The sequence below is a fragment of the Poecile atricapillus genome, chromosome W (genome assembly GCF_030490865.1).
Source record: "Poecile atricapillus isolate bPoeAtr1 chromosome W, bPoeAtr1.hap1, whole genome shotgun sequence".
NCBI lineage: Eukaryota > Metazoa > Chordata > Aves > Passeriformes > Paridae > Poecile > Poecile atricapillus.
In genome coordinates, this window is record NC_081288.1 from 29,971,532 (window position 1) to 29,984,474 (window position 12,943).

At 41.4% G+C, this 12,943-nt stretch overlaps 1 protein-coding gene across 1 annotated transcript in view; it reads right to left on the minus strand.

Moving 5' to 3' along the window:
• The window catches only part of LOC131591611 (small subunit processome component 20 homolog), a 64,093-nt gene that overhangs the window by 23,251 nt on the left and 27,899 nt on the right, over nt 1-12,943 (minus strand). Inside the window, exons 24-34 of the mRNA XM_058862471.1 lie at nt 12,129-12,214; nt 11,466-11,591; nt 10,758-10,924; nt 10,031-10,239; nt 7,137-7,280; nt 4,712-4,791; nt 3,578-3,804; nt 2,487-2,631; nt 1,954-2,041; nt 742-885; nt 81-131 (exon numbers count right to left, since the gene is read on the minus strand). Of these exons, the coding sequence (XP_058718454.1) occupies nt 81-131; nt 742-885; nt 1,954-2,041; nt 2,487-2,631; nt 3,578-3,804; nt 4,712-4,791; nt 7,137-7,280; nt 10,031-10,239; nt 10,758-10,924; nt 11,466-11,591; nt 12,129-12,214 (1,467 nt within the window). The remainder of the gene's footprint in view (nt 1-80; nt 132-741; nt 886-1,953; nt 2,042-2,486; nt 2,632-3,577; nt 3,805-4,711; nt 4,792-7,136; nt 7,281-10,030; nt 10,240-10,757; nt 10,925-11,465; nt 11,592-12,128; nt 12,215-12,943) is intronic.

Consider the following 12,943-nt stretch of genomic DNA (forward strand, 5'->3'; position numbering starts at 1 on the left):
AGCAACAAGTCGTTAATGAAAAGTGACAGAAACCTGATCGTACTATACTGGGGGGAAAAGGGAGCAAAGAAACTACATACCTTAACAACATCAGTAATATACACCAACTTAGTGTCTAAGTCAGATAAAGTCTAAAAAGAAACATAAAAAACCCAGTTAACTCTTTTAGTTGTCAAAAATTTGGATAACTCAAGACTTTACCACTCGAGACAAAGAACAAATAAAGCAGCATTAGTCTTTCTCATGTTAGAACCTCCGTAAGAGCCTTTCTTATGGAAGTTGGAGGATAAGTGTTTTAAGTTCCTAAGTTCCTATATATCTACACTGAATGTTTCTTGTGTTTCACTGCTAAGAAGTTATGTAAGTCACTTGAAAGTAATACAGAACAGCCTAGTATAAACTGTGAGAGAAGAATATGAACAAAAATGATCTTCAGGATACTGAAATCCATTCTTATTTCATCAGCATACAGGATCTGTTGTGGTTGAAGTGCTTTACTTGGCTCCTCTTACACTAAAGATCCCTGGCGAGGCTCACATCAACGAGGCTGTAAGCCAAAACTTTTACAAATCTTTGTGCAGCTCATTAATTTCTATCACATAGAATTCTGTTACTTTCACTTCACACAAGAAGTAGATAAAAAAGGTTTTTAAGTCATGTATACTGCTGTTACTTTGTTCTTGATCTCTTAGAACAAATTCTAAAAAAAAAAAAGCATAAGAAGATGTAGAAATGCAATACCTGAAATACCAAGCACAACTTATTCCGAGACAGTTTGTTCTGGATGACAGAAAAAAGCTTTGCCAGTGGTTTGAGAAAGCTGGTGGGGTTTGAGCAATGCCTCAGCAAGTTCTGCACTGTCTCCAGAATGTCAATTTGTGTACCCTGAAAGAGACACATAACTCTCAGTAAGTACTGAAACCTAACAAGATTATTTCATTTCCTTGGGACATATTTCAAGACACAAAGTGAACATGGCTGTACTTTATTCAGACCAGAGATACTGAATGATAACAAAAAATTAGAAGGCAACAATGCAATCATAAAACCTCTCAGAGGTACTTGCAACCTTTCAATTAGAAACAAAACAGTGTTAAGAGATGACTGTCAGCACAAAAATTACTTCTTTTATGTGTCTTTCCCTGCAACTCAAAGGTCAGGAGAACTAATAGAGCTTTAAAAACTAGACTTGAATATGTGAGATGAACATTAACAGCACCATATACTTCACTGAATCACAGAATGGGTCAGGTTGGAAAGGACCACGGGGGATCAATTTGGTCCAATCTCCCTGCTCAAGCAGGCTCATCCCAGAGCACATGGCACAGGATTGCATCCAGACAGTTCTTGAGTATCTCCAATGAGGGAGACTCCAATGACTCTCTGGGCAATGTGTTCCAGTGCCTGGCCACTGCACAGTAAAGAAGCTCTTGTATGATCTCCCTCAACAGAAATCTCATGTGGTCCCCTACGGATAGTACTGTATACAGCTTGCTTTTGCCTTTCATCTTGCAGCAGACTAGTGCAGCACTGCATACCACACATCCTACATCCCCAACCACATGTATTCACATTGCTGTCCAGACGCTGTGGCTTTGGGGTGTATAAAATCCACAGTGAAGAAGAGCAATTATTTCAAACACCGCAAGTAATTTGGTGGCTTGACTACAGTGACAAAGAAAGTAAAGACTGCATTATAACTTCTGCAGACCTATGTGAAAAGGAGAAACAGAATCAGTCTGGGCACTGGCACCTCTGGGTGAACAGTGCACATCAACACGCAGTGGCAGCATGTTCAGAGCAGACTACAAACACATGAAGACTTACTGCAGGCTAATAATGAGAAATGGCATGTAATCAGTAAGACTTTTAACTGTATCTTAAACAAACAAATATACTCTATTAAAAGAAAAACCTATGTTTAGTAGGGGGGAGGAAATAATTTTTACCTACCTGCTCCATGTTACTCTGATAAAGGAAAGGGAGGAGAAGGCTCACAAGCACTGAATTCTGGCTCTTCTCTTGTATGAATTTGCTGATCCTGCAAAATTGAACAAGGTAATTTACTCTTTTATATCATTTCAATCACCAGTAGAGAACAAAGAAGTCTGTCAGCACTAGTGCAATTTCACAAGGCTTTGTCAGCCTATCCAGGCTAACAGAGCATACCCACCAAATTCACAGTCCCAACCTAAGCATTCAGTTCCACATGACTGCAGGCATTTCTGCATCTTCTTCTAGTCTCAAGAGACATCAGGTTTGAGTACCAGTAACAAAACCAGCTAGATTCAACTCCTGAAAACTTACCACCTCAGTAACCAGCAAATTGCAAGGTCAATGACAGATACAGGTATTTGCAACTGTTGCAAATTTAAAAAGTTTGAGACATACTGTTTTTTAATCTGGAAACTATTACAATAAGCCTATTTCTTCCTCCCTCCCTCCTTCTAGCTTTCTAACCATTTCAGGCTCTAAGAATTACTTACTTGGAAAGTATACTCAGCTCTTTGCTGACTTGAGCTCTGTACTTCTTCTTTTTCACCTTCTCCACATTTAACATTGTTTTACTGAAGTACTGAAGTATGGCAGGAACATGAGGCAGAACCAACCGGCAGCCTAAGCTGAGGGGCTCTGTAAGACATATGACAGTTAGCAACACCCAAGAAACTACTGCAATAAACAAAAGTGAGATCCAACCCTATACAAAGGGGAAATCAAGATAAACGAGGCTTCATTAGTGGAAGAATAAGTAAATCGGACCTATAAACGTGCAGGGCAGCTGGTGGCTGGGAAGAAGCACCAGCACTTGCTGAGACCAAGTCTAACATGTCTGAGTTAAGAAAGCAAAAAAAGAAAGCAAAGAAAGCACACACCACTCTCCTCACAGATTTCAGTAACAGCCCTCGTAAGTGTAGGATTATCAGAAGGTACCAAGGACATTCCTCAAAAGTAGTAACATCTCCTAAAAAGACTGAAGCATTTGTAGATGTGGTTTTCTTTATTCCACCACTGACCTCTTGTGTAAAATCAAAGCTGCCATAACAAGGGCACACCCTCCTTTCCACTAGCTTTGAGTGTTGCAGGTGAAAGATGTCTCCACAGCATCAAACACAGCACACTACTGTTCTGTCTCCTAACTCTCAAAAAGGCCAGGTCTTTCCTGTCAGGGAGCACAGACTAAACATCAAAGTGATACAGGATCATGTGCATACAGGAGGGGGGCTTTTATATAAAACGTGGTGTTAGGCGCAGAACCAAGTCAGCAATGCAGTTCTTGAACTTGTATCAGTCAAAGCTTCACAGACAGAACATTTGAAGAGGTCAACATTTCCCTCTTCATAAGGAATCTCTCAGTGCTCAGGACCCTGACACTCAAATGAGGATCTCATCAGTCATCAAGCAAGCAGGACTTTACAGTTCTTGGGCACAACAAGGCAAATTTGTACATTGATGTTTGCATTTCTGCTGGGAAGTCCTCTTCCCCAGTATTCTTAGCCAGCCTAGATAACCTCACCATAATCTAACACCTGCATCTAAAGCACCCGACAGGTCTCTCAGAACTCTCAGGCAGGCATACCTTCTGTCACGTCTCCAGCGGCCAAGACAACACAGTCAGTCACGCTCAAACTGGAAACCTGCTCCGTGGGTTCAAAATCTGGGCTGTTGAGAAGGCTATCAGCAATGTCCATCACAAGGTTGGATGTGGCCTCAGACAGATTCTTGGCCGACAGCACGGCAAACACATTTGTCAGTATATCACTCTCTGGATGATCTGGCTGCTGTTTGGCCAGCAGAGGGAAATACCTGAGAGAATTATAAATTCCAAATTTATAATTCAGAGATTATAAAAAGGTTCACTGAAAATTAGATTCAGAATTTTCAGCTTACATTTCTTTTGTGTGAGAAGCCACACAAAAAATAATGACTGTCTTCCACTTCGACCAAGAAAAAAGTGCACAAAACCCAGAAAAGTGTCATGAAAAATACAATGAACGGAGGTTGAGAGGTTATCAAGTCCCTTTTCTAATCCTTTCTCCACAGCCTGAGTCTCCTCTTAGTCTGCTCCTAACACAGTGATCCAACACCATTTTCAACAGAAGTTTGTACATAAGGTCTTCATGCCTACCAATGAGGTGTCTCAAAAGAAACACCAGGTACTTTAGCAAAAGAAAAATAGTGAGTCTGTGGAAAAGGCAAAAATCACTCAAGACAGTTGAGCTGGAACTTCTCACAGTGTCTGAATCAAAGAAAGCTCTTTTACAATGTTCAGTAACAGACTATCAGCCACAGATTCTACGCTGAACTTGCCCATACTGTTTCATAAAAGAGAAAGAAATAGAGACTCACAAAAATTAATGAAATTATATATTGCAAAACTGACTTCCCATCTCACAAGACTAAGAAATCATTGGTCAAGATGGACATATTCTAAGAAGTCAGACCTCCTCCTCACCTATGAGTTGGTTTGGGCTGCATATGTGCTTAATATAGATGCATTAATATATGGAAAAAGCAGCCTATTAAAAAGTGAGTTCTTGCATAAACTGGAAAGCTTCCCAGCTGCTTTGACTGCTATCAAAAGAATAAGAGTCTAACAGAAAAAGAAAGTATGGTTTTGGACACAATTATTCACAGCCTGTTAGTGTGCTCTTCTTCCTTGTGTTTTATGTATTCAGATGTACTTAGGCTTCTTTGCCAGAAGAACACTTACCTGGGGTTCTTACTCCAGGTGTGAATGAGTTTGAGCAGGAAAGTTGGAGAATACTGACTCTCTGAAGCCAATCTGCAGACCTAAAGGAGAGAAAAATCATACACCAATGCAACACATTTAAGTAAAACCATTTTAATACCTCATCTCTAACAAAGACCTCACATTCTATAGTTTACCATTTTTATAAAGTAATTTCAACCTTTTATAAAATAATTTCCCAACTTCCTCAATATTTGTCAAATGACTCTTAGATCATCGCACTTCTGTTTATATAGTATTCCAGCTACCATTTTTGTCCTCCCCTTGAAAGTGGATTCCCATGATGCCTCACATTTGCCACAGAGACTTAGCAACCTCTCCCAGACACACCTATGAAATCTCAAGTACAGCACCCAAAACTCATTCCTCCCACACTTCCTATGTCCTGACTGCAGCACCTGGTCTGTATCTCCATGGCCTCACTGGAGAGGCTGGAACACTGTACTGCATCCCATGAATGGGACCTTCTAACAGGGTTCTGTGTCCAAAAGAACCCCACCTCAGAGGTGCCTAGCCTGAGCCACACAGGATAGCTGCTGATCCTTCACCACTGGACACAGGCTAAGGTGACCCAGCGCACCCTCCTCTCTGCCACTCCACAACCCAACAGGCTCCACCCAAGTCACACAGGTGGGTTTCCACCATGACCACCGCTGGACTGTCACCAGGGCACCACTACTGAGCACACAGGCAGAGCAGGCTCCAGTGCACCCAGGGGTGGTAGGCAGAATGGTGCATGTGGGGTTTGGACTAGATCAGTTTGCTCAAGACCTGAGTATAACAGAAAAGAAGGGAAGTCTGACCATCAGAGCCAGGATCTTAGAAATCTTCTTCTCCTGTCTCAAAAGCTGGTAATACTACTGCCCTGCATAAAACAGAGATTTCCTGGATGATATACAATGGAGAGTAAACCATTAATCCAATCCCACAGGAATGCTGCTGTGCAGGCTAAGAAGCCTCAGCATCAAAATCTTGGGCTATGAACAACAGCTAACTCCAACTGCAGGTTCAACAGGCGTAAAACAATTTGTCCTCTCCATGGGTTTTTACACACCTCAGTTCTAGTTCTAAAAAAAGAAAGCACACAAGTCAAAACGATACTTTTGCCAAAACCAAATCTTCATGAAGTTCACCAGAAAAGACTCCAGAGGGAGCTTCTGGATCATACTACCATTCAAGCTTCAAAACCATTCGTCTTCCTGACATACAAGAGGCATTCTAACTATTTTGTGACAATAGTACATCTTGTTCAGAGTTACTCAGAATTTGAAAACACTGTGCTCCCTGAAAGCTTTAAGTGTTTTGCTGATTTAAAGCCTGGACTGCTCTGGAACGGCAATAAATGTTCACTGCTTTTCCCACGTAGTACCCTCGCTATAAGAAGACTCCATGGACAAAACAGGAACATGCACTTCCCTGCTGCTCAGCCCAGTGCAATACAGAGCAATACAGAGCTATATGCACTGCCTGGTTCTCTTTTATCTACTGTTTGTCCACACAACCATACTACGCATCACATATTGCTACTGGTAGAGCAGAGAAACAATGTAGGAGTAAACAAACACAATGTCTAGAGAAGCAGCTCTGCAGTTTCACAGACTATACCAGTGCTCTTTAGCAGGCTTGCTTTTCTGCTCCAAGGAAGTTGGACATTTGGATACCTCAAAAGCCTCTGTAGAAGAGCACTCCTGGAGTAAGCCCCTCTTACTCAGTTAACCTCTTCATGGACACAACTGCTTTTAGAGCAGAGACAACCCAGCAGCTGGTACAGGCACTCCCTGACAAACCCAGAGCCACTGCACTGACAAAGACAACACAGTTTAATTTTAAATTCTGTGTTCTCTCTCTATCTCACAGCAGTGCATTTTCCAAGCTCAGAGGTGATCTGAATTTCTCTTATAAAAGCCACAAGCCTGTGCTTTGTCACTGTGCTCACATGGAACTCTTGGAAGTAGGCACAAGACCACATAGCCCACAGACTGCTGGGTCCTTCCTTTCCTGCAGGAGCATTTGTTTCTGCAGTCCCTACCCAACAACTGTCACACAGAAAAGCAGCAAAGTGCACCTAGAAATGACTCATATTATTTAGCTTCCCTGAAGCATCTAGGGAAGAAGTCTGCTTCTGTGGTTAAAGAACAAAGAAATGGCATCCATCTTATTCAGATTAATTAATTTGTACTTTAATTTGTGACTTGCTTATTCCAGGACTAATCAGACACGAGCCAAGAAACTGGCCTTGCACAGACACACTGAGATGCCAGAATCTGTCCAAGGCCACATCAGTCTAGTGACGGACATAGCAGACATGATTGACTCCAGCACAGCAGGATTTTTCTGCATGGTACATGTTTCAAACAAGTTATTTGGAAAAACAAGAAATGCTTACCTGAGGCCATACCACAGCATGGAAAACTGCATCAATCTCTTCTACACTAAAGCTGTAGGTCTCATGATCAGAAAAAAACTCTGCCACAAGCTTGAGACCAAGACGTCTCAAATTCTTCAGTGGATTAATCAACCTAGGTTGGACCTATAAAAAAAAAACAAACAAACAAAAAACCCAACCCAGTAAGACCTTGGCACAACAACTACTAACTACTTGCTCTGAAATTAAATCCAGCAATTCATTGACCACATCCAGATACAGTCTTTGCAGGAACTTCTGTTTTCTCTTGTAATTTGTTCACAGTAGCAATCCACATCTCAGAGTTGACTGAAATTTTTCTAAAAGGGGCCTGCCTGTTCCTGCATTGAGTCACACAGGACTCCTTCAGCTCATAAAAAATCTACGCTGATAGGTTTAACCCAGTAGCATCTGCCCCTTCTGGACACAATGCAGAAAGCTACACCACAGTTAATTAGATTTCCAACTTTGATACTTAAACAATTCTGTTCTACACATGAAAGGACCCAAATCAGCTCTCCAAAGTGAAGTTGTACTTGGAACACCAAGATCTTCTGGGAAGAAAATAAATCAACAGATGAAGAGAAGCGGGGAGGAACAGAGAAGGGAAGAATTATGTCTTCAGCAGAGTAGAGTGGGTGCTATACCATTTGGTTACAGGAAGGTGCTTCCTGTACCCATTTAGTGGTTATGTTCCATAGCGTTTCTTGCAAAAACATTTAAATGAAGAAATTCATGCACTGCTGCATTCTGACTCTCCTCCCTGAGAGGAATCTTGACCTGAGTAATCTAAATTATCTCCATACTGTGCAAAGCAGCTCACAGCACAAGCACATGAAGTAGCTCCACAGTGCAAGAGGTAATGAACTTCAGCCTCAGAAACAACAGAGCCACACGAGAGCAAATAAAAGCCACTGTCTAATACTGGAGCTCTTCTGGGTCTCCAGTTCATACCATGATCCACTACACACAATCCAAAATCACAGGTAAAAAACACAAAGAGGAGGAGGTGGAAAAGGAACTGATCAAGCTCTTGCAACAGGACCTCCCAAGCTATGCTGAATGTTTACTAATAGAGCGCAATCAGCTTCCAGGTGGCAAATTAACTGTTTGAAAGCCCAAAGAAAGGACAAACCAGGATACTATTGGTGACATCCAAGAAAAGTAATTTTGGGTTTCCCACTGTTTGATCATCATAAGAGTTCTCTGAGATCAAGCCTTTGAGAGGAAGAAACTTGATAGTGAACACAACCAGTAAGAAATGGTAAATTAATAACTTGTCTTAAAGTGGTCAAAGCTGATGTTTAACTCTCCAGGCAGTATCACTCTGCAATAAATTACTCTCAAACTCCAAGAATGTCTTCTAATTATTAGTCAAGATAAACAGATTTCTCACACTCTTCCTTGAGCTTTTAACAGCCTCTGGGCTAATGAAGTGCTAAATTAAGTTCAGACAAACAACAGACTGTCACTCCTGACATTACACAACCATGACAGGATTACTGTAGCAACTGCGGCAAAATGTGGCTTTCCTAGCACTTAATGAAGCAGCTTTCAGAACTCCTGTCTCCTGACCGCATTGAAAACTTGTAGGCATATGCAATGCACTGCTGAAGTCAGACTGTGGGCTGCTGATGTCCTCAAATTTGCTCATCCTCTTCATAAATTAAGACAGTTGCAAGGTTCTGTGTAGCCCACAGGAAACTATGAGACCCTGGATACTGCCTACTGCAAAGACTTGCTTTGTTGGTTGGATTTTTTCCTAAGCAAGTTCTAACCTCAAATGCTCACAGCTGGATCCTGGTAAGAAGATGCTCATGGTAACAAAACATCCATTCCCACTTGTTCAGTCCATCATCTCCTAATTCCTTTCAGCATCACAGTGATGATGACAACTGTGCAGTTTGCTTGTTTCCCACCTAAAATATGAGCAGGCTCTGCACCAGGAAGACAGAAAAGCCTGGCTCAGTGTTACAGTTTCTGAGCAGCTGGCACCAGACCCCAAGCAGCTGGACTAGATCTCAGGGATGTCTGTGCCACCTCCCTGCATACAGGGCAGCAATAAGCCAGCACGCCCCACCTCTAGGTGCAACCAATCTTTAACAGGACATTTTCCTCACCTGACCCCTTCTGCATGTACAGCCATTGCTCAGCAAGGGAAAAAAACATTTGCAATGCTCTGCAGATACCTGGCTAAGACCCAGATGGTAAGACTGGATTAGTATGACTACTGGTACAGAGCTGAAGATGCTTCTAGTGGGCTGAAAGCATGGCTGGTGCCACGTCCTTCCTGTGTCCCTTGACAGGAGACACTCAGAGTAGATAATCACTGTGATCACCACAATGCTGAGCTCCCCTGAGGTCTAGCACTGCAACAAAACACCTCAAAGACAGGGTTTGCTCTAACGTCTTCAGGCAAGGAACTTTAAACCTCTCCTTCCCCTGCTCAGATGTTTTATCCTTGCAGCCAAGAAACTCCATCTATAAGGCAAATTTCAACTTCCAGTCATAAAATCTTGTTACGTGCTTACAACAGAATATTTATCTCTCCCTCATGCCCATCTCTCCACACAACAGGTAGGAACAATGCACAGAGACCACCTCCAACTCTCTCTTCAGTAACTCAAACAAAAACACAGTTCAAATCAGTTTTCTAAACACATTAACTCTGCCTGCACTGCTTGAGCCACCTTCAGATAAGCATCACTGGCCTCTACTTTGACAGACTACTCATTGATAAGCTTCAGTCCACAACGGCATTCAACTTATCTTTACCTGAATCAGTAAAGCTCTGTTCCTACGTGTAAGCTCAGAGGAGGAGGAGGAGAGAAAGGAACTTAATTTACATGTTTATATATCGTTTGCGTATACTGTACCTTCTCTCTCTGCTGGAGGATGCAGGATACCACAGCAGTCATGCAGAGAATAATCTGTAGAATTTCAGGCAGGTATTGCTGGATCAAATGTCCCATATTTTTCAACACAACTTCTAGACTGTTGAAGAGGCTATGCTGACGCCCAAGAGGCAGGACTTTAGCTAAATCCAGCTCTGACATACTTTGAAGGACTGCAGTCTGGCAAGGCCCTGTGATAGGCAAAGGAACAACAAATTATCTAGGGAAGCACCATGAAGGCACCCACTACCAAGAATAATTTTTCAGTGAAAAATAGTGGAATTTGGCCCTAAATTACAGATCCTCACAGTCAGATTTTTAAATAACAGCTCTGTGTTTCCATCTCTCTGACACTCAGATGTCTCATAACTGCTACAGAATCAGAGCACTTTACAAGCTCTCTTTACTGCCATGATACTCAGGCTAGCCTATAATGCCAGCCACTACCCACTCCTGGCCTGCTACAGCTTACTTGCATAGCTGTGGCAAGTTGTTCAGTTTTTCTGACCTTGGATATATAAAACAGAGCAACTGTGTTTTGTTAGGAGAAACTCAGGGGAAACCTAGTCCTTACCATAGGTTTACTTTTGTCCTTTCAAGGCATGGTTAAGAGACAAGCTGAAGCACATAACAGCACTAAGCATATTTATCCTCCCACATCTCTACAGGTCAGGAAATACCACACCCTCAGTTTCTATGGCCTACCTACCATTACTGAATTGCTTCACAGCTTCAAAGAGTAGATCCAAGAACATCCGAATCTCTTCTGGCAGAGAGCCGGCCAGAAATCGCAGAACGATTGACATGCGAATGCTTGCTGAAGATTTGCCCTGCGTTTTGCTCCCTGTTTTGTTTCTCATTCTGCCATAGAGAATTCTTCAAGAATCAAAAAGAGGTTTCATTAGCTTTCAGCAAGCCATCTGTTTTTCCAGCCTCTTATTCTGCAGGAGAAACTCAGTTTAAAAATATTCTCTAGTGAAAGGGCTCCCTCCCTTCAGGGTCTCCACTGAACTACTACATATTGTCCAAAAACATCTTAGTGAAAGATCAGCTTCTGCTACTACCATGGAAGCTCTGCTGGAAACTTCAGTTACAAAAATGGTTACCTTGCAGGACAATTTGCACCACTGCAAATAGCTGGCATTACTCAGCGAACTGAAAAGTCCTCACAGTTCTCTGTAATCCTTAGTAGAAACAGTATGTACCAAAATGCTGCTTTTAAAGAAAACACCATTTGCATAACACATGACATAAATGTGTTAATAAGCAAACCATACAGAATAACACAAAATGAAATCAAACTATACCACTAACCATGGGTTATCTCAACTGTTCAAAATGAGAAGCAGCTTTATTTCTCTCTGCTTGCTCATGGTAGTCTGCCATGAAGCTTCTGAACTCACACTTCAGAACACACCTCATAAGAACAGGGATGAGATCCGGTCGATGCTCTGTTTTTACTACTGTGGTCTCCTCAGAAATGCTGAAATGGACTATCTCTTCTTTAAAGCTCTTGTCCTCCAGTAGCCTTTGCAAGTTCTCCCTGAGAGTAATAAACATTATTTTGTTAAAATAAAGAGCAGGTAGGGTTATAAAAATAGACAGATAGACACACAGATGCATCTATATCTAATTACCTATTTATCTATCCTTGCCATATACAAAATATTAAAGTATCACTCTTTTATAAAAAAATATTTTAAAAGCCAGCAAGTTGAAGCTAATTATGTAGACAAGTAAGTCCTAGACATATTCCAAAGAAATTATTTAACCACAAACTACAGTTTTATGTTGTCACTTTCTTTGGGTGGTTATAAATCATCAGTACAAAAGACATCTTTGAAAATGATGGAACTAATAACACTACTGACACTATTCTGGGACAGAATGGAAGTGTTGCTATTTTTCTCTAAACAAAAAAGAGGCACTGATCAGCCTGATTTCCTCTCTTAGATACAAAACATACAGCTGGCTAAAATTAAACTTTACGTATATGTGTTCAACAAATACAGGACCCCAAATAAAACTGACCCTGAAGCAGGCTCATTCATGAACACTAAAATAATATAAAAGCTTTTACCTGTATGGCAGTAGATGAGGATGCTTATATGTCATTATACAGTCAAGAGCTATTCTCTGTACATTCTGGTCTTGATGAGACAGTAACTGCAAATAATAAAACAAAGAAAATGAGTCCCTATCTAGGAGACAGAAGTGCTTACTGAAAACAGTGAAAACAACCCAGAGGCTACCAGCTCAAGCAGGTTTTGGACTAAATTATTCAAATGGAAGCAGAACATATGTGTTGCCAGCATAAAACCAAGATGTACATGCACAACTGCCACTCATAAAAAGGGGCATGGCTGCTGATAGTTCATATATACTTTTCCTTCCTATCTACACAGGACAGTTATATTTGTTTTTTCGTAGCTGTCTTTTGAACCACTCTGAGTTTGCATTTATCATCAAAACCAGTTATCAGCTGTGTATCTAAGAAGACTGGATCAAAAAGGACCCAAACCATTCCAAGATACCTGTATTTCTTTCCTGTGACAAACACAAACTATTCGGAAGACTTGGTATGCAAAGTCTCACTGAGATTCACCTTCTCTTGAAGACAACTTCATAACCTAGGCACTAAACAACATGAAGTAGTGGTCACGGCACCAAGACTATCTGAGTTAGTGTTTGCACAATGCACTCAGGCACATGGTTTGATTCTTGGGGTGTCCTGTGCAGGGCCAGAAACTGGACTCAATGGTCCTGATGGGTCCCTTCCAACTCAGCATATTCTGTGATCCTGAGATTCATTAGGACAGGGAAAAGAAGTTGAGAAATACAGATCATTTCTTTATCAGTCCTTCAGTCTCACACTAAATAGCACAGGCAAGTGTC